Source organism: Littorina saxatilis, linkage group LG12 (assembly GCF_037325665.1).
Source record: "Littorina saxatilis isolate snail1 linkage group LG12, US_GU_Lsax_2.0, whole genome shotgun sequence".
NCBI classification, from domain to species: Eukaryota; Metazoa; Mollusca; class Gastropoda; order Littorinimorpha; family Littorinidae; genus Littorina; species Littorina saxatilis.
This window is the reverse complement of record NC_090256.1, coordinates 73,258,171-73,277,021: the sequence shown is the minus strand read 5'-3', so window position 1 is coordinate 73,277,021 and position 18,851 is coordinate 73,258,171. Positions and strand designations below refer to the sequence as shown.

General features: G+C 43.8%; 1 protein-coding gene across 10 annotated transcripts in view; it reads left to right on the top strand.

The window, feature by feature from the left end:
- Positions 1-18,851, top strand: part of LOC138983243 (RNA-binding motif, single-stranded-interacting protein 3-like) — a 196,585-nt gene that overhangs the window by 112,963 nt on the left and 64,771 nt on the right. For all 10 annotated transcript variants that reach the window (XM_070356668.1, XM_070356670.1, XM_070356675.1 and 7 more), the window contains one exon: positions 17,399-17,553. In XM_070356668.1, the coding sequence (XP_070212769.1) occupies positions 17,399-17,553 (155 nt within the window). The remainder of the gene's footprint in view (positions 1-17,398; positions 17,554-18,851) is intronic.

Sequence of the window (18,851 nt, the reverse complement as noted above, 5' to 3'; positions counted from 1 at the left end):
AAACAAACCCAAAACTACCCAACGACGACATCTGTGAAGCTCGACAGTTTCTTGTTCACGCGAGTGCATAAATTAACCTAGTTATTACGTGGTGTTTGGTCGGAGTTCGACTGAGTGATTCCGGCCTCCATTTTGTTTTACACAAACTCATGATGACGTCTGACATAGTTTGCTAGTGACGTGTCTTTTTGTGCATGGTGTGGTGATCTACCTGATCTAAATTTAGATCCAAAAATAGGCCAAGACCAGCCGGATCCGAGTACGAAATTAATTCGTAAAAAATTCGCAGTTCTTGATTCTTTGGGTGCAAGTCAATGAAACTTGGTAGTTCTTCTAACGGATAGCTGCCTGAGGTATGACTAAAAGCCCTAGGGGCTCCGTGCACCTGGATTTGACAAGTTCAGTACCTTTAACCCCTGTATCATCCCTTTTTAGTTTCTCTAGCTCCTCTGAGACGTACACATTTTTTTGCTCTGTCCAGGTTTGTCTTTTTCGCTTACAGCTGGATCCTGTTTTGTGCTGATCAGCTCCGTCTGTCGACACGTAGTATTTTGTTATTCAGCCTTCTTTGTGAGCGAGGTATGTGTGTCTATGGGTTGAGTTATTTATTACCTCTCTCTTTTGAGGTGTGTATGAGAAGGTGTGCTTGCTCCCTGTTCCTGGTGTTTAGTACGATGGAGATAGAAGTAAGCTCCCCTGCTCCTTTCTGCTCCATTCTCACTATTATGGGTAGATAATTACACTCGTTGAATGTTGTAGGGTTGAGTGTGTGTCGGTCTCGCTCCCCGTGTTTATCTGAATGAGGTTGGGCTTTTCTTTTTTTCCACTCCGAATTGCGTGTAAAGGTGTGTGTGTGTGTGTATTTTCCGTGTTTGAGAGGTTGCTTGCGTTCGACAGCGGACAAAAATGTCAACGAAGAGTATCACCAGCGGTCACCTTGTTAATTTTTTTTATTTTTTTATTTTTTTATTTTTTTTTAAATTTTAACATTTGGTCAACGAAGAGGATAGGTTCCAAAATAAAATTCTCCTTTGTGATCCAATCAATTACCCCACAACTCCAACCCTGTTGGCTTGCCGTTTTCTTGCCAGAAACATCCATCTCACTTCTTTATACTAGCAACACAGCGGTAAGTAATGGAATTAGGTTTTATGTTGGAATGCAATCTGTGACTATAAATTATATCACTCCCTACATACATTCCCGAAAACCTCGTCCCAGACACGCCACCGAGAAGTGTTTACACTACCAGGACAAAGGCTCCCAGTTAAAATCTAAAATCAATAATCAGGACCTGTCCAATCAAATGCCGATCGACCCTCGTTTTTCACAGGTGTGTACACACACACACCAACTGCTAGAATTCGGCCAGGCCAGCGACTTTGACCAGCGCGAGAAATTGACCAATAAGCTCGATCAGCAGTGACCAGCAATAAGATCACTGGCCGTTTGATAGGCGGCCTGTCGGTGGGCAGTGGAATGGTGTGGAGACATATCCCGACCCGGATAACACGTTTACCGCCACTATGGTCTGATACAGGGCAACCCCTCTTCTAACACACACCCCCCCCACACACACACACACACACACCACACACACACTCCCGATTTGAGGCCTATCCCATTAAAGACCCTACTTTATTCAGACTTTTTGTTCATTATTTAAAAACAAAAAAACACTCAAGAAAGGTTGGTGATTGAAATGTTTGTTTGACAAATCAAAGATTGAACGTTTCAATAACAAACCAAATAACTAACCTTTCTTGTTTTTGTTTTTTTAATACTGGATTTTTGAACGTTAGGAAAATATCTGGTGTTTTTTTGGTTTGTTCTGTGCATACATTCTTTAAACTTATCTCACATTTGAGACTCCCTCCCGTTAAAGAACTGATTTTTCTCAGGTTTGTGAAAGGTCGTAACAAGGGGGTTGCACCGTAACACGCCTTTCACTTGATCCAGATTTTACCGCCCCCGACAAACAGTCGCCAGTGGAGTAGATAGCAGCTTTTATGGGCAGGAGAGGCCAGGTAAACAGAAAGGACTATCCAGGATACGTACCCAGCCATCAAGCAATAGTTTTCAGAAAGCCCAGCATATAACCATGCACGTCATGTCCCAAACAGACACTAGGTCTGGAGACAGAAAAACCAAGTTAGCACAGCATTTTCAGAAAGCACTGTGAGTGTTTGTCTCAGTGTTCTATGTACAAGCAAAAGGTGCGCAGGTACTAGGTGTCGATACGAAATAACTTCCTTTGCGTGTAATAGCCAGGTGAAGTTTAACCCAGATTTTCCTCGAGGTCAAAAAGTTGTGCGTGTGTCTGGTTTTTGAAGTTGATGATAGAACAAAATCTTATAAGAAGGAATGTGAGGGCCGGCGACTGCGAATGTCCTTTGTCTGACCCCACACACACACACACACACACACATACACACACCCCAAGCCCACCCCCTCCAATCCCTATCACAAAGAAACAAAATCGTGCCCACAAACAATCGGTGTTTTTACGACTGTAAATCACAACACAGTGTGAAAGCCAACATGATATTCCAAACCCACGCATTGCTGTAAACTCACCGATCTCAGAGGCTTTGAGCAAAGTGGGAGAGTAGTAAAAGAAACATCCAGTGCATAATAAGCGTGAGGCATGCGGCGGGTAGGCATGATAAAGGTAAAGAAAAAGCTAACAGCCGAACGCATTTTATCAATGAACAAATCTCGGGACATTCATTGAATTGTGGGCTCAAGGTTGGCAGCGTTATTTAGGCTCTGTGCGAAAAGCTTTTTGCTGCTTCACCTGTGTGTGTGGTTTGGTTTGGAACTGGAAGGTACAGAACTTCGACTTATAGAGAGATATCTCTCTGCAGAAGTGTGAAAGTGTGTTTGGTTTTTAGTGTGGAAGACACTGCTACGACTAGAGAAAGAGATATCTCCATGCAAAAGTGTGAAGTTTAAAAGACGATTTTGGGGACGACGTCGTGTATTGTTGAAACGGCAAACATCATCGTAGTGGCAAGGTGGGTGTCAAAATGTTTGGGGGATGTTGGTATGGAGATATGTTTTTGTTTTGCTTGAGTGATTGCTGTTCAAAGTCGCCATTACGTTCTGTGTGTTTTAAACCGTTCTCTTTGTCCTTCCAATTTTTATTTTGTTTAATGGTGTTGTTTTTTGAGTCACTTGAGAAAAAGTGACTCTATGTAATCGGTCAGTGTTAGTCTGTCCGGCCGGCCGTCCGGCCGGCCGTCCGTAGACACCACCTTAACGTTGGACTTTTCTCGGAAACTATCAAAGCGATCGGGCTCATATTTTGTTTAGTCGTGACCTCCAATGACCTCTACACTTTAACGATGGTTTCGTTGACCTTTGACCTTTTTCAAGGTCACAGGTCAGCGTCAAAGGAAAAATTAGACATTTTATATCTTTGACAAAGTTCATCGGATGTGATTGAAACTTTGTAGGATTATTCTTTACATCAAAGTATTTACATCTGTAGCCTTTTACGAACGTTATCAGAAAAACAAGGGAGATAACTAGCCTTTTCTGTTCGGCAACACACAACTTAACGTTGGGCTTTTCTCGGAAACTATAAAAGTGACCGGGCTCAAATTTTATGTGAACGTGACTCATTGTGTTGTGAATAGCAATTTCTTCCTGTCCATCTGATGCCTCATATAATATTCAGAACTGCGAAAGTGACTCGATCGAGCGTTTGCTCTTCTTGTTTTTTTACCTACGATGGGCCGTTGTGCTCCACTCATGTAGGCCTATCTCTGTGTGATACAGACGTCTCCCACTGAAGTAGAGAAGGTACGTGCACCATTTGTCCACGTGTTATCAGCGACGGGAAAAGTCAAACGCGCACATTCCCGATAAGACGAGCAGAGGTCTATCGCGGCAGGTATGTCGGACCTACCTACATTGGACCTTTTCTCCGGCGAATCAGTGCCCCCACACCTATACCTGCGTTCCTCTGTTGCGACTCTGGCACTGCAGATTTCAATTGAACGATTAAATGCGCTCCTTGGCCCACCTGCTAAAACGCAACACTTCAACAAAGTTTGCGTTGATGGAATGGGGGAAGGGGTTAGATGATATGATTTGAGAAAATCAAATCAGGGTGCATAGATTTTGCAAAGGTTATGTAAGGATTCCGCATGTTTGTTTTCTATCAGAATCCGTTTGGGTAGTATTGTTCGTAGTCTTTCAGTAGTATTGTTCGTAGTCTTTCAGTAGTATTGTTCGTAGTCTTTCAGTAGTATTGTTCGTAGTCTTTCAGTAGTATTGTTCGTAGTCTTTCAGTAGTGTTGTTCGTAGTCTTTCAGTAGTGTTGTTCGTAGTCTTTCAGTAGTAATGTTCGTGTTTACTGTCTTTGGACATGGTAGAGGAGAACCCGGCCGGGTCATACCTAAGACTTAATCTAGTGGCTGCTCCGCCTGGCGTCTGGCATTATGGGGTTAGTGCTAGGACTGGTTGGTCCGGTGTCAGAATAATGTGACTGGGTGAGACATGAAGCCTGTGCTGCGACTTCTGTCTTGTGTGTGGCGCACGTTATATGTCAAAGCAGCACCGCCCTGATATGGCCCTTCGTGGTCGGCTGGGCGTTAAGCAAACAAACAAACATGGTAGAGGAAACAGAAGATTCTACTCGATTTTTTGAAGAACAAATGTTCTAGCTGCAGGCATAATGTGAACAAAAAAGTGATTGTTTTTCAAGTTTATCACCACGACTTTCCCTGCCGGAAGCCGCTCGTCACAAACTACTCGTTTGTTGGAGTTGACGCTACAGTCGCATTTACCCTACGGTGACTTCATCACCACTTAGGGTACCCCCACCCCTTCAACCGGTCACTTGTTTTATTTCCCCCGCACTTTACCCCCCGGGGTGCCTGGCTGTCGGTGAAGTCTCCAGCACTGCATTATCTCTTCACTGACCATCGGTGTCAGTGTGTCGACGGGAAAGAAAAACATCCCGGTTGTGTGGGTGGCAACACGGGTATTCAGGTGGGTTTGGCGGGCAGATACATCTCTCTGTGCACGTATGCGAGAAGCGTCTTGGGTGACCTTCCTCTGTGTGTGTATGTGTGTGTGTGTGTGTGTGTATGTGTGTGTGTGTGTGTCTGTGTGTGTGTGTGTTATTGAGTGTCACTGTGTGTGTTAAAGAGAGACAGAGACAGAGAGAGAGAGACAGAGACAGAGACAGAGAGAGACAGAGAGAGACAGAGAGAGACAGAGAGAGAGAGAGAGAGAGAGACAGAGACAGAGACAGAGAGAGAGAGAGACAGAGAGAGAGAGAGAGACAGACAGACAGACAGACAGACAGACAGAGAGAGAGACAGAAAGAGAGATTGATTCCGGCTTCTGGTGGGCAAACAAGAGATTATCGTCGGCTTCTCACTAGTACACTATTGGTAATCAACAGAACTATGGACCGGCCGGCGTGTTAGCATTTGCAGGTAAAACACAGAGGGAGGTAAATCAGCTACTCTAATGTCAGAAAGTCAGGTAGTCGACAGTTTCATTGCCGGACGATTATTTCCAACAAGGACGAATTTGTGGGATTTCTACCTCACCCAGAAGACTGGGTAGACATTTACAGAGTTTCAATGTCCGAATCATTCACACAGGACTGTATCTGTATTGTAGAGGAAATACTAATCATGAACGATTCAGTCAGCGCAGAGCGAGAAGAATGCTCGCCTTGTTGTGCCCCTCTCGCTTACGGCATGATAAGAGGAGATTATATCTCAGCGCGATGAGATTTCTTAACTATGGTCATATCTGACACAGTCCACTTGAGACTGTGTGTGTGTGTGTGTGTGTGTGTGTGTGTGAGCGAGAGATAGAGAGAGAGAGGGGGGGGAGAGAGAGGGAGAGATCATCTTGAGACCGTCGCGGTCGTTTTACTTCTACACGATCACATAGAGTATTATATATATGTGGAGACGTATGTATATGCCCTCGGGGGCGGTGCGGTCTTTGTAGAAACCATTACCATTGATGGTATGCCGGCTATGGGTCATTCATCTATATGTTGATTCTTACAGATAATGACAGGGATAAATAAAGAATCGTGTGTGTGTCTGTGTGACATCCTGCTTGTAGATTGTGCACATGGTATTACACGGCTGCTGAACCTGATAAATACTAGGACCTTACAAGACAACTCAGAGCGGAGCTAAACATGTGCATGTTTTCCTCAGAAGATTTGTTATACTTCACACAATTACATTCGTGTCCTGTTTGTTTGAAATTTCACCGAGGGAATTTCATGGGAAGAGGGAACCTTGAAGGGTGTGTGTGTGTGTGTGTGTGTGTGTGTGTGTGTGTTGTGTGTGTGTGTGTGTGGAAGGATGTGTGTGAAAGGATGTATGGGGGAGGGGGGAAGAGTTTTGACATGAGAAATCAAGGCGAGGGGAACGCGAGACAAAGTGTGTAAACAAGAGACCGTACCATACGCAAGAGGAAGGCGTCTAGTTCAGCGTAGCTGTAGGCATGGTGCAACGTTACAGCATCGTTACACCCCCCAGGGCCCTATTCTCCAGTCCGCGTCAGTCTTACACGGCTGAGATAACTCGGTGTTGCCACGCTGAAACCTGTCACCAATCCCCCATCCTCTGGTCCGTGAAGCTTTGTCTTTCTGCACAGTTGACTGAATGAAGGCCCAAGTCGTAAGTCTTCTCCACATAGCTCTCGTTACGTCCAGGGGAGTCAGGAGACAGTTGAGGGATCGTTGACGCGCTGGTTGGGAGGGATCACGTGACAGGTTCCCCGGTGAAAGTCACATGCACACTGGTGGTTGAGGAAAGCCCCGAGGGGGGAGAGGGTGGGGGCGGCCCAAGCCTTGTCGGTCACTTGGTCATTACTTGCGCGTCGGCCGATAGTGTGGTCATACACGGATTTTGTTCGAACACCAGTGATTCTTTCCAGCGGTCTGTGTTAATGTTACGTTCAGCTAAGAGACCTTGACTCTGTTGTTGTGAGGATCTTGAAGAACAACTTTGGTTTCACTCTTAAACCTTGAAAATGATGCAGATGCCGATGCAGGTAGGTTTGTGTGTGTGGTGTGGTTTTCTAGTACGTCAAATGAACTTGTTGATTTTGGTTCAGATTTTGGATACAAGGATATTGTGTATATGTCAAGCGCCATTTGCCGATCAGCGCGATCTTAAGATGGCGCAGAACCATATGACGATCCGCAGAAAGCGCGCCCATCTCGAGATGGGCCAAGCCGTTTTGGACGTACGGCAATCGATCGTCACATGGTTCTGCGCAATCTTAAGATAAGCTAAACAATGACTCGTCGGGTTTAAAGAGAAACAACATATTTTGAAAATTGTCGTCACAGACAAACTTTCGTCGGTTTGTTCAGTGACCACCATCTTGGAAATGACGTCAATTCTTCACTTCGTCATGCATGGTTGTGGCTATATCCACGGGTCCGTGTCTCTAGTCCCCAGGCAATATCCACGTTACTGACGTCATCGTCGCACGAAAAGCCTCGCGTTGGCATTCTTATCAAGCGCCAGTTTGTTTTTACCACTCTTTTGACAACCTGCAAACTAAACTGAAAGCCTTACAGGAGTGCATTGATGTGCCCAGTGTGAACTCTAAAATATCACTATATCGCTATTCTGTTCATGCAAAATAAGTCACCTGCAGTTGAGCTTTCGTCTTTGTCTGGACCCTTTTAGTAATAAGTATGTGTGTTTCCAAGTGATCGGCAGATGGCGCAATTCTTGCTTGGTTTGCACAATCTTAAGATCGCGCAGCTCTATTCATTTTCGGAAATAATCCATAGATGGCGAGATGGGCGCGCTTTCTGCGGATCGTCATATGGTTCTGCGCCATCTTAAGATCGCGCTGATCGGCAAATGGCGCTTGACATATATAATACATTTTGACCGCTTCAATAATGTACCATCGTCCAGCGTGTTGTAAGAATAGCGTCATCTTCTCTAAGTCTCATGGCAGCGTGTTATTCGGTTCTGCAGTGGTGACTGCATCGGTCTCGAATAGCAGCTAGCATCTGCTGAAGAGACATTAAACCCCAAAAACCAACCAATCTGCAGTGGTGAGCCTATATATCATGTCCGGTTTGGCGAGGTTGTTTATCGTTAAGTGGTGTGATTCCAGATAAACTGGGTAAGATAACGGCTGTAACTGTACACACGGAGTGGAAAGCAAGACTGTCGCCATGTGTACTATCACTCGCAACCACGTGGGCCCTTCCTCCATGTGCACGGCGTGGGCTGCACATTGTTTGCACCGCTTAGCTTGCTGTCTGAGTGTCTCATAGTAATACGCTACAAATACACTGAGAAGTGTGTGACCTACGACAAAGGTTGTGTGCCTTGATCTTTCTTTTCTTTATTTGGTGTTTAACGTCGTTTTCAACCGTTCAAGGTTATATCGCGACGGGGAAAGGGGGGGGAGATGGGATAGAGCCACTTGTTAATTGTTTCTTGTTCACAAAATCACTAATCAATCAATCAATCAATGGGGCTTATATCGCGCATATTCCTTGGGTACAGTTCTAGGCGCTCTGCAGTGATGTCGTGTGAGATGAAATGTTATACGGCCAGTAGATTGCAGCCAATTCGGCGCATATTTACCTTTCACGGCCTATTAGATGACAAAAGGGAGCAACAGGCAGCCTCTGACAGTCCTCTTCATTCGCTGCATTTTGGTTCCTCGTTATTACGCTCGGAATGGTTCCTTGTGTATACATGCATTCCAACCATTACTCATTTACCCACGGGTTTTGAGAACGTGGCGAAAGTTTACCTCGTTAGCGTTCGGAATGGGATTGGAGCGAATGACCTTTCGGGTGTTGGCCTTCACAATGGTCGTTACTGTGCTGTCCGCTGTGTTTTGGTCACTTTTGCCTGATCATTATCACCATCGAGCCAACACATCACAAAAGCTATTGTTCAGAATCGGTACCCTTCAGAATCGTCACCAACTTCCTACACACACCGACACGCAGAACCTTCAAAACAATTCACCACGCGTAGAAACATGGTTAGAACAATCGGGAAAATAGCTGGAGTTTCTCATTTGAAGCGAGAGAAGGAGGGCTAACAGCAGGCCAGTGGCAATCCATGCAGTCAGTTACAGGACTGTCCACTTGACCGCTGGACCGCTGGCGGTGTATGTTTGTCCAGAGCTTGGCGGACGGTTGACACCCCGCTTGCCGCTCCCTGAATGTTTGCTCGCTCAACCTCCCGCGGCTTACGGCCTTAATCTCACGGTTTTATCGCCAGTCCAGAGAAATTACCTGCCGCATTTTTTGTCCCCAAACCAGCTTCCATGCACGCGACAAGTGCCTTTTGGGGTCTTTAGCAACAAGTGCATTTTTTTCTCATCTGAGGTTACATTTGCTAACGACTGATGTAAGCCTATGTGTCTCCTGTCGCTTGTACAATGTAAGTGATATGAACTGCACATGTTTGGGAACACTGATGTAGTGACCTTGAAGTGCAATTGACACTGTGGGAGCACTAACCTAGGTACCGTAACACACTTAGTGACTTACATACACACTTACTGATTCACAAAGCCACTCCCTTTTCACACAGAAATAATGTTTTCGGACTGCTTAGCAATCCTATAGTACAGTAAAACTTAGCAATCATATAGTACAGAAAAACTTCCCACAACTACCCACCCAAAATCGTCAACCTCCTTTTTCCGACCGATTTTCTTGGTATACATTCTTCTTGCACTGTAATGTACCTCCAAATAGCGACGCCCCCCGACGACCTTGTATCAATCAATTAATCAATCAATAGGAAGCTTATATAGCGCGTATTCCGTGGGTACAGTTCTAAGCGCTTGTCGAAGAGTTGTCAACACAGGACTAACAAAGAAACTAACATCTACAGACGGACACGAACCCTATCACACACTAGCAAACCCTGATAAACATACAACAAACTACTGTTTAACAACAATGTACACATCAATAGCTAGGTCCAAACAAAATAATAGTAAGCACAAAGATATGACTCATGAGCTGCTGAAATTCCAAAGCTTTCGCGTAATCGGCAAATGGCATTTTCAGCACAAAATTCGAAAAATGTGAGGTTGGGTCGTACGTCCAATTATTTGGACATGTTGCCATGAAGTCTCCAGAGACTGAGAGGCAAAGGGACAGCAAGAAAGGAAGACTACTTTTGCTGACAAGACGGATCAATGCGGGAGGTGACATGTAATTAGGTGGGTTGTCTACCTTGTGGCGTCTCCTCTTCCGTGAGGTTCTTTCGGTGCACTGTCCTATCTATGTGCTTGGTGTTACGGTTCGCTATTTGAGAGTAAAACTGACTGTTTTTGAGCGGTATTGATTCCGTGTTGAAGAAGCTGGCTGCTGTGTGTTATATATGCGCATCATTTTTGTATAACGTGTTGAAGTAATAAACATTTATTCTTATCTACATTTAACCCTAACCCTTTTTATATTCAAAAGTAAAATTTGACATGCGAAAGATACAACTAGAATGCTGAATCGTTCCAATGAAACGAGTAATAATTGCGTGATAACACCTTTTTAACCTTTATTTTAAATTTATAATGACATTATTAATACAAAACAAAGAAGTTTCGACAATAGCTATTGAAAGGTAAATTAGACATAAAAATAAATGCAATGGCACCTTGTTTTGCCAACAAGATAGAGAGGTAAGCTTTCGTGCTTGCGTACCGAGGCTTTAAAAACGATAAATCTTTTAATAGCGAGTGTTGCATAATGCAGAATTTCTTGCATTGAAAGTTGTTTACACTTGCAGACGTTCCTGCCAACCACCAGACCGTGACCCCAAACCTTTCCCTTTTGTAGCCTTTCGCACGAATGAACTTTAAATCGACTCTTTTTGACTTCATGTTAAGCTCAAGAGCTTTAAACTGCTTACATCTATTTTCAGAAGAGAAAAGGCAGCTTAGAAATGCAAGGCTTTTTAAAAAGCTGTGCATAGATATTTGCTAAATGCACCTCAATGCCCTGAGTTCAATGCGATTCGGGGTGTTTAGTATTCCAATCAACTCACTGCCACTGGTTTCCCCTCCCGCCCTTTTGCTCTTGGTGTGTTGTGTACCTCTAGCTCTTGCCCTGATCAAGTCGAAACCTGACTGCACTTGCCTTTTCCTTCTTTCTGCTTTACACGAGAAAAGAATATTGCTTATCTGGTGAAATAATGAAGAAAAAGTCAATGGAAAGGCCATTGTCAGTCGCTTCTGTTGTACAAGTACAGAAATGAGACATACACGTACACGGCTTGAGACTGATTACAACAGTGGTTCTGGGAGACTGATCTGTCGTATCACAAGGGCAAAAGTGATACGTGAGGCCGTTTTTATTGCATATGTATACATACAAGGAATAATGAATAACGGTCGTGATCAAAGGAGATACAAGAATAGCTGGGGTATCGGGATCATGCTCTCGCATACTGATTCGGACTCCGCGGGCCGGTGTGTGTGTTTAAAGGTTTCGACCTCCTCTGTTCGGCTTTCACCCCGGGATCAGCGTTCCGCTCTTCAACGAGAGGCGTCTTCACAGTTTGAATGACCTGTATACATTTGTCAGCGAGCTATTCTACCTGCAATCTTTTAGTCAGTTCGTGGTCCTTTTTTCGCTTTAGATCTTCTACTGCAATGTGTTGTGTGTGTAGCGTTGGTGAATAAAGGTGTATCTATTGCGGGGGAATAGAGCGTATGGAGTATAGAGTGGTTCTGATCATGACCTTAGGTTTCTTGGACACATATTTGCTCTTGTCACCGTCGTTAGATTCAACACGATTTCATTCATTGAATTCAATTTGATGCAATGTGGAGAAAAACAGATCGCATCGGAAAAAAGGAAACCACTGTTTGCAGTTTAGTGTACTGCAAGTGCAAGCGTATAATACCATAATGTCATTAGAATATAATGGTCAGGTAACACAACGTTTGATGTCAACGTGTATTGAGATTTAACGGTGTCTGTGGTTGTTGTTGTCTCTTTTTGTTGATAAGAAATTGTTGTTTTAAATCAGAAATTGCTGGCATGTCATTCTGGTGTTCTGCTTTAGCAGGTCTTGGCTGAAATTGCAACCAGCAAACAGAATCGTCTTTTCCAGTTCATGTCAATAACGCAAGGCATTACCCTTCTTCTCTGCTCATGGACAAGTCCCTGAGGTCATCCACATCTTATTTATACTTTATCCTCAGCAGACAATGGCGGCTCTCTTCTTCTTTTACACGGCGGAAATTGGCTGCTTACAAACAATGGCCCTAACGCCATTGTCTTTGCTTTCGGTGGGTGGATATACATGACCGTACATCGCTAGCGCCAACAGGCAGAGACAGGTTCCAATAACAACGTGCTCATTCTCTATCTCGATCCCCTTTCACGCATCGGCATTCCTGTAATAACAGAAGACATTGTGCCGGGGTGCCTATCTCAGCAGGGAGAAAGAGAGATGGAGGGGTGTGCGTTTGATTCCACCAGGGCAGCCAGTACATCTGATTAGGGATCTCGGGCTATCACGACTATCAGTGTCGCTGCTAGTGCCTGTGGGATTGGGCCGCGTACCTATAGAAGATTCCTTTCTTTTGTCGATTCACTTGCATGGAAAAGTGTCTGCTCAATATGAACAGAATATAAAATTTTTTTTATTGCCAAGCATACTGGAACTTCGTGTTGTCAATTCACTTGCGTAAAAAAAGTTTTTCCTCGATGTAATTATACAGAGTGAAGAACACGCAATATCGTATTGCCTCGTAGTCGTATACTAACTAGGATGTTGTAGGCGCACAAATTCATGCAGATCAATCGGCCAAATACAAGGGTCTTGTTAATTTTATGCAAGCGAAGGATCGAATCTCTCAATCATTTGTTCTTCGGGTTTGTCGTGTCAAGTTTCGTAGTTTTCGGTCCCACCCGGATAAGTCGTGATACCCACATACGTGGTATTGCAGGTGGGAGTTAACTTATGTAGAATCGATTACACAGAATACTGGGTTTGGCAGGGAAGATTGAATCGATTTGCTTACATTAACACGAAGAATTAGACGTATTGAGTACCGAGAGGTGTCTGTTTGTTTGAATAATTTATGAGGCGGTTTTTTTTGGTTTTGTATATCGGGAGAATTTTTACGACTGTATTGTGTCACTGGGTCGTCTCCACTCCAAGATAGATTTCTCTTCTATTTTATGTTGGCTGTTAGCTTTCTCTAGTCCGTCTTGGAAACAGACCCAGAACAAATTAGTTCCGACTTAACAGGTATGGTAATTGCTTTCCTCTTCTGTCGAGATAAACAATCATTAGTTAGTGCTTAGGCGTCTTTTTATTTTCCACATGGCTGCCAGAGACCGAGGTTGTTTCGGCACGCGTGCAACCATAGGGTACATGTACCGCATCTTAGCGCAGAGGCTGTAGTGTTTGTACTCCACAATGTGCGATGCAAGTAAGGTTTGTCTGATTTATGCAACAACCCCCCTCCCGGTGTAACTAGTAACAAGCGTCTATTTGTTTACCACCTCGAGCTACGCTTGTCATGCTTTGAGATGCTGAGCGGCAAATTAGCTAATGTCTGTTACCTGGGGCGGTTGATCAAGGTCATTTGTTGCAAGTCTGTCTGGGGTTGTGTTCCATTGCCTCCAAGAGCTTGCAAGTCTCCAACACAACTGTAAGTCTGTCTTTCTGTCCTGCATTATTTTACTGACCCAGGCCTTCATGTAAATCGCCCTACTTAGCTGTATTCACGATCGCGGAGTGGTACCTGCATCTCTAGAGGCTGAACATCAATTTTGTCTGACAACTAACTCAGGTTCGCTACTCAGCGCTGGAACTGGTAGCATCTGCCGCTTCAAGTCTCTAAGTTTTACCTTTCCTTACCAGAGGTGCACTTGCACCGTTGCATGAAAGATATGAGATACGACCCTCACTCCTTGGCTCGGCCTGGAGATGAGTTTTCCGGCAGGTCCTTGCTGACCTAAGTTTAATTAATTTGCAGCCATCCTATCTTTACCGATTAGGTGGGCGGATGAAAGAAAACGGCGCGGACTGATTCGGATATCTATGGAGGCTAATTTTGATTGGTGCTGAGGGCAAGCGAGACATTTTGATTGGCTGCAGAGGGCAGAGGGGACGTGATGATTGGATGCCAGCTGATCTAAGGGGGCAATCCAGGTGCTCTGGAACTGGAAGATGAGCGTCTGTCCTTCGGGGCTTGCCGTTGCAGATATAATGTGTTCGCTAAAGTTGGGGCTCAACACAATTTTAGTCACCCGCCAAGTGCATGTCGTTTTACCGGCTTCTTTGGCTGTTGTATGGAATGATTGTTTTCATTTGATTTGCCGGATGCTTTTTAGAGAAATATCAGCAGACGATTCCTGTCTTGAATCTTACTAGCAATGATATACTCGCGATTGTATTCAAATCAAAGATCACGTTACAAGAATAATCCTACAACTAAGACACGAACTCAAACGAGCAAGAAGTTATCAATATGTTTCCCCCTCTTTACATCCCGTTGAAAGACAGGCCTGGGTTAAACCCATAGAGGCCGCACCGCCCCATTTTATACGGTGCCAGAAAACGATGTAGCGGGGGTAAGCCGGTTGGAATAAGGTCGGTCCCCGCAGGACGATGGGTGAGTTATGAGGTCACAGGCACCAGATGAGGTCAGGTGTGATAAAAGGGTCGGGGCGAAATGCGAGAAGGGGGAGGGGTGATTTGGAGAGATGATGTTTCTGTTCCGCGTCCTACGCTACACATCATCTCGCCCGCTGCCAGACCCAGGCCCTGGCGGTTCCAGAATTAGACACAGGATAGCAGGGAACCCTGCAGGGCCGCTCCTATCTACTCTGGTCCACGCTGGATTATCGTTGGAGTCACTGACTCTCAGCTCTTGCGGTCGTTATACTGCAGAGCTTGATAGATATACAGCATTTTATGTATCACAACTCGCATACTGCAGAGCTTGAGCGATACACAGCTTTTTATGTATCACGACTATCATAGACCTTCACGACTATCTCATCTATGTTTCTTGAGGTATGTTTTTATCATACATCACCTCATGTTTGTAACGTAAACTGAATCCGAAGTTGTGGGCTGTGAAGATTATTTAATGTACATCAGTGGTGTGTTTGATTGGTATCCCTTCTCTGGACGTAGAAGAAGGTCGTTCGGAAAAGCTTGAGGTAATGATTATTTCTATTTATCATGCCTGCTTAAATCAGTCTGTTTGCTGAAATCAGTCTGTTTTTCAACCGCTGACAAAGCATCAACAGGTTAATAGTGTTACATCATTGAATTTTACACTGCTCTGCTTCATTCCAGAGCTTGGCGAGTGTGGGCCATTCGTTTAACCAAAGGGAGCTATATTCATATATCACACTGGTTGGGTTCTGCAGTCAGTCATTGCCACGAACATTCTAGGCTAGCGGATATTGTCTAAATCATACTGGAAGATAAATTGCGAACTGCGTCACCGAGTTTTGAGAGGGACTTGTACATTTTAGCTGACAGTAAATCATCAGGGTCTTCAGTGTTTAGGGCTTTATACAACCGTTTTGTCATGTCTCGGTGACTCACACCAACGGACTCGTGCTATATTTCGTCAACCCTGTACGAACTTCTGTTAAAGCGCGGGGAATGTTTCCCAATATATAGATATATAATATATATATTTCCCAATAATAATATATAATTCGGATCATGAATCATAAATAAACATTCCATATTCATCACAAAAACTTTTGAGGAGATTGTTTTTAAATATTTGCCTATAATTATATTCGCCATCATTTGGGTCAGAGTGGAAATGAGACCCGGACAGCCAGAGATATGTAGATTTGCAGAAGATTTATTGTTCTGGAACTAAATCGTTATCTATGTGCGACTTGTGTAAAAAGGGTATATTCGTTTTTACAGCCCTTGAGGCAAGACCACCTACAAGTTTGTGCCTTACTTGTTGAAGCACGCTCGTTGTTTGGACTGCCCGTGTTGAAGTTGGGCTCTTTGGATCGGCTAGACTGTTTTGTGTATCCTGTTGGCGAAACTTGTGAAATTAAATTTGTATAGGCCAGTTGGACTTTTGAGTTTTGCATTAACTCACCTGCCAATATTTTATTGTGACAGCTTGTTTTTTTGTTTGTTTTGTTTTTCTTCTTCTTCTTCTTTTTCTTCTTCTTCTTCGTTCATGGGCTTAGATTCCCACGTTCACTCATGTTTTTAGCACGAGTGGATTTTTACGTGTATGGCCGTTTTTACCCCGCCATTCAGGCAGCATACGCCGATTTCGGGGGAGGCATGCTGGGTATTTTTGTGTTTCTATAACCCACCGAACTCTGACATGGATTACAGGATCTTTTCCGTGCGCACTTGGTCTTGTGCTTGCGTGTACACACGAAGGGGGTTAAGTCACTAGCAGGTCTGCACATAAGTTGACCTGGGAGATCGGAAAAATCTCCACTCTTAACCCACCAGGCGGCAGCGACCGGGATTCGAACTCACGACCTCCCGATTAGGAGGCCAACGTCTTACCACCACGCCACTGCGCCCGTCTTGTGACAGCTTGGTTTAAACAATGTTTTATTAAATCAAACATGATACAATAATACAACGATAAACAATAGGGACACGAACTCAAGCGAACGCTTATATTACGCGCCCTACGTAGTAGGAAAATAACACAAATATGATGTCGGACAAGCATTACTTATAAATTATGGAACTAACTAGATGAAAAGCATAGTTAAAGGAAATCAGAAAGAATAAGAAAAAGCTAGCAGGAGGACGAGGGGGGGAGGGTGGAGGTGGGAGGAAAGAACGGTAGGTACATATAAAAGATGAAAGTGGTTAGCGCATACAAAAAGAATATACATAGTACATTACAAACCATAATCCTGTGGCAAATAAGCAGTAGTTAGCTAAATATATATTTGAAAAATGCATATAAAATAAGGGTTGTTGGCATGAATATGGGTACTGAGTCAAATCAACAAAAACGACCCGATTCATGGATAAACGATTGGACACTTTCAAAAATAAGCTTGTTGGTGCAAAGAGAAAGGTTTTCGTGACATTTTGGTGGTGGTTCCGTTTTACGTTTTTATTGCCTCGGTTGTAGACGTCTTTTCTGTGATTTATTTGAATATAATAGTTTGTTGTTGCTCTGTTCTTGTTCTTGTTCTGCTGTGTATTGTCCCGTATGATTTCTCATATTTAATATGAAAATGACATTTGACTTACAAATGTAAAGACAAAAAGGTTGCTTTGTGAGTGTGCATGGCAGTGTGCGTGTGATATTGAAATAGAGCGAGACAGACAGTGACAGAAATGCCTTCTCCACCTTTATCCCTACGTTGCCCATACACCCATACTTACGGTTTGTTTCTCTCTCTGTGTTGCAGTCCTACCCGTCCCGCGCAATGCCGGCGGCCTCCCCCAACACCACGTCGTCGCAGTCGTCGAGTCACTCCAATGACGCACTGTCCAAGACAAACCTCTACATTCGGGGTCTGTCGCCAAACACCACGGACAAGGACCTGGTCAATCTATGTCAAGGGTCAGTGGACATTTTACATCTACTTCTCTGTGCTGGTTTTGTTTGAGTGTTTTTGTTGTTGGAGAGTGTTTGTTTATGTGGAGTTGTGTCTCTCTTTTTCGTTCTACCTCTCTCTCTCTTTCACTCGCGCATTCACTCACGGACAAATGATAGTGTGCCCATGTCAATCACATAACTCGACAAATGATAGTGTGCCCATGTCAATCCCATAACTCGACAAATGATAGTGTGCCCATGTCAATCACATAACTCGACAAATGATAGTGTACCCATGTCAATCACATAACTCGACAAATGATAGTGTACCCATGTCAATCACATAACTCGACAAATGATAGTGTGCCCATGTCAATCACATAACTCGACAAATGATAGTGTGCCCATGTCAATCACATAACTCGACAAATGATAGTGTGCCCATGTCAATCACATAACTCGACAAATGATAGTGTGCCCATGTCAATCACATAACTCGACAAATGATAGTGTGCCCATGTCAATCACATAACTCGACAAATGATAGTGTGCCCATGTCAATCACATAACTCGACAAATGATAGTGTGCCCATGTCAATCACATAACTCGACAAATGATAGTGTGCCCATGTCAATCACATAACTCGACAAATGATAGTGTGCCCATGTCAATCACATAACTCGACAAATGATAGTGTGCCCATGTCAATCACATAACTCGACAAATGATAGTGTGCCCATGTCAATCACATAACTCGACAAATGATAGTGTGCCCATGTCAATCACATAACTCGACAAATGCGATGTACCCCAAACCGACAACAAAAAACAAAGTGTTTCTTATTGAGCATCTGTAATTACAGTCTAATTTATACAGAGAACATCCACTGTTCTTAAAGGCTGCCATACTCGTAGGGTTCATTAATTAATTCATATTGTTTACATGTGCCAATAATGTTATAAAACTCTACCTAAGGGGATATAATAACGATTGGCTGTAGCTTTCGAACACAGAAAAAATTATTTCAGTATTGCAAAGTGGTGTTGATAGTATCGAATGTAAACAGAACAGTCTCAAACGCCATCTTTGGTTTACGAAACGTCACGAAGTGACGTCAACGGTCTAAAAATAGCCCAAGTCCTGGAGAACTGTTGCTAAACAATGCCATAAAGAATTAATTATTTCTCGTAATTGGTAAGGACTTCAAACCTAAAACTTTGCAGGAAGCTTAATTTATACATCCCCGCAACGATGGGAAAAGCCCTGGAAGTAATTAAACTGATTAAATAGGACTATGTCAGCCTTTAACCTTTCATCGAG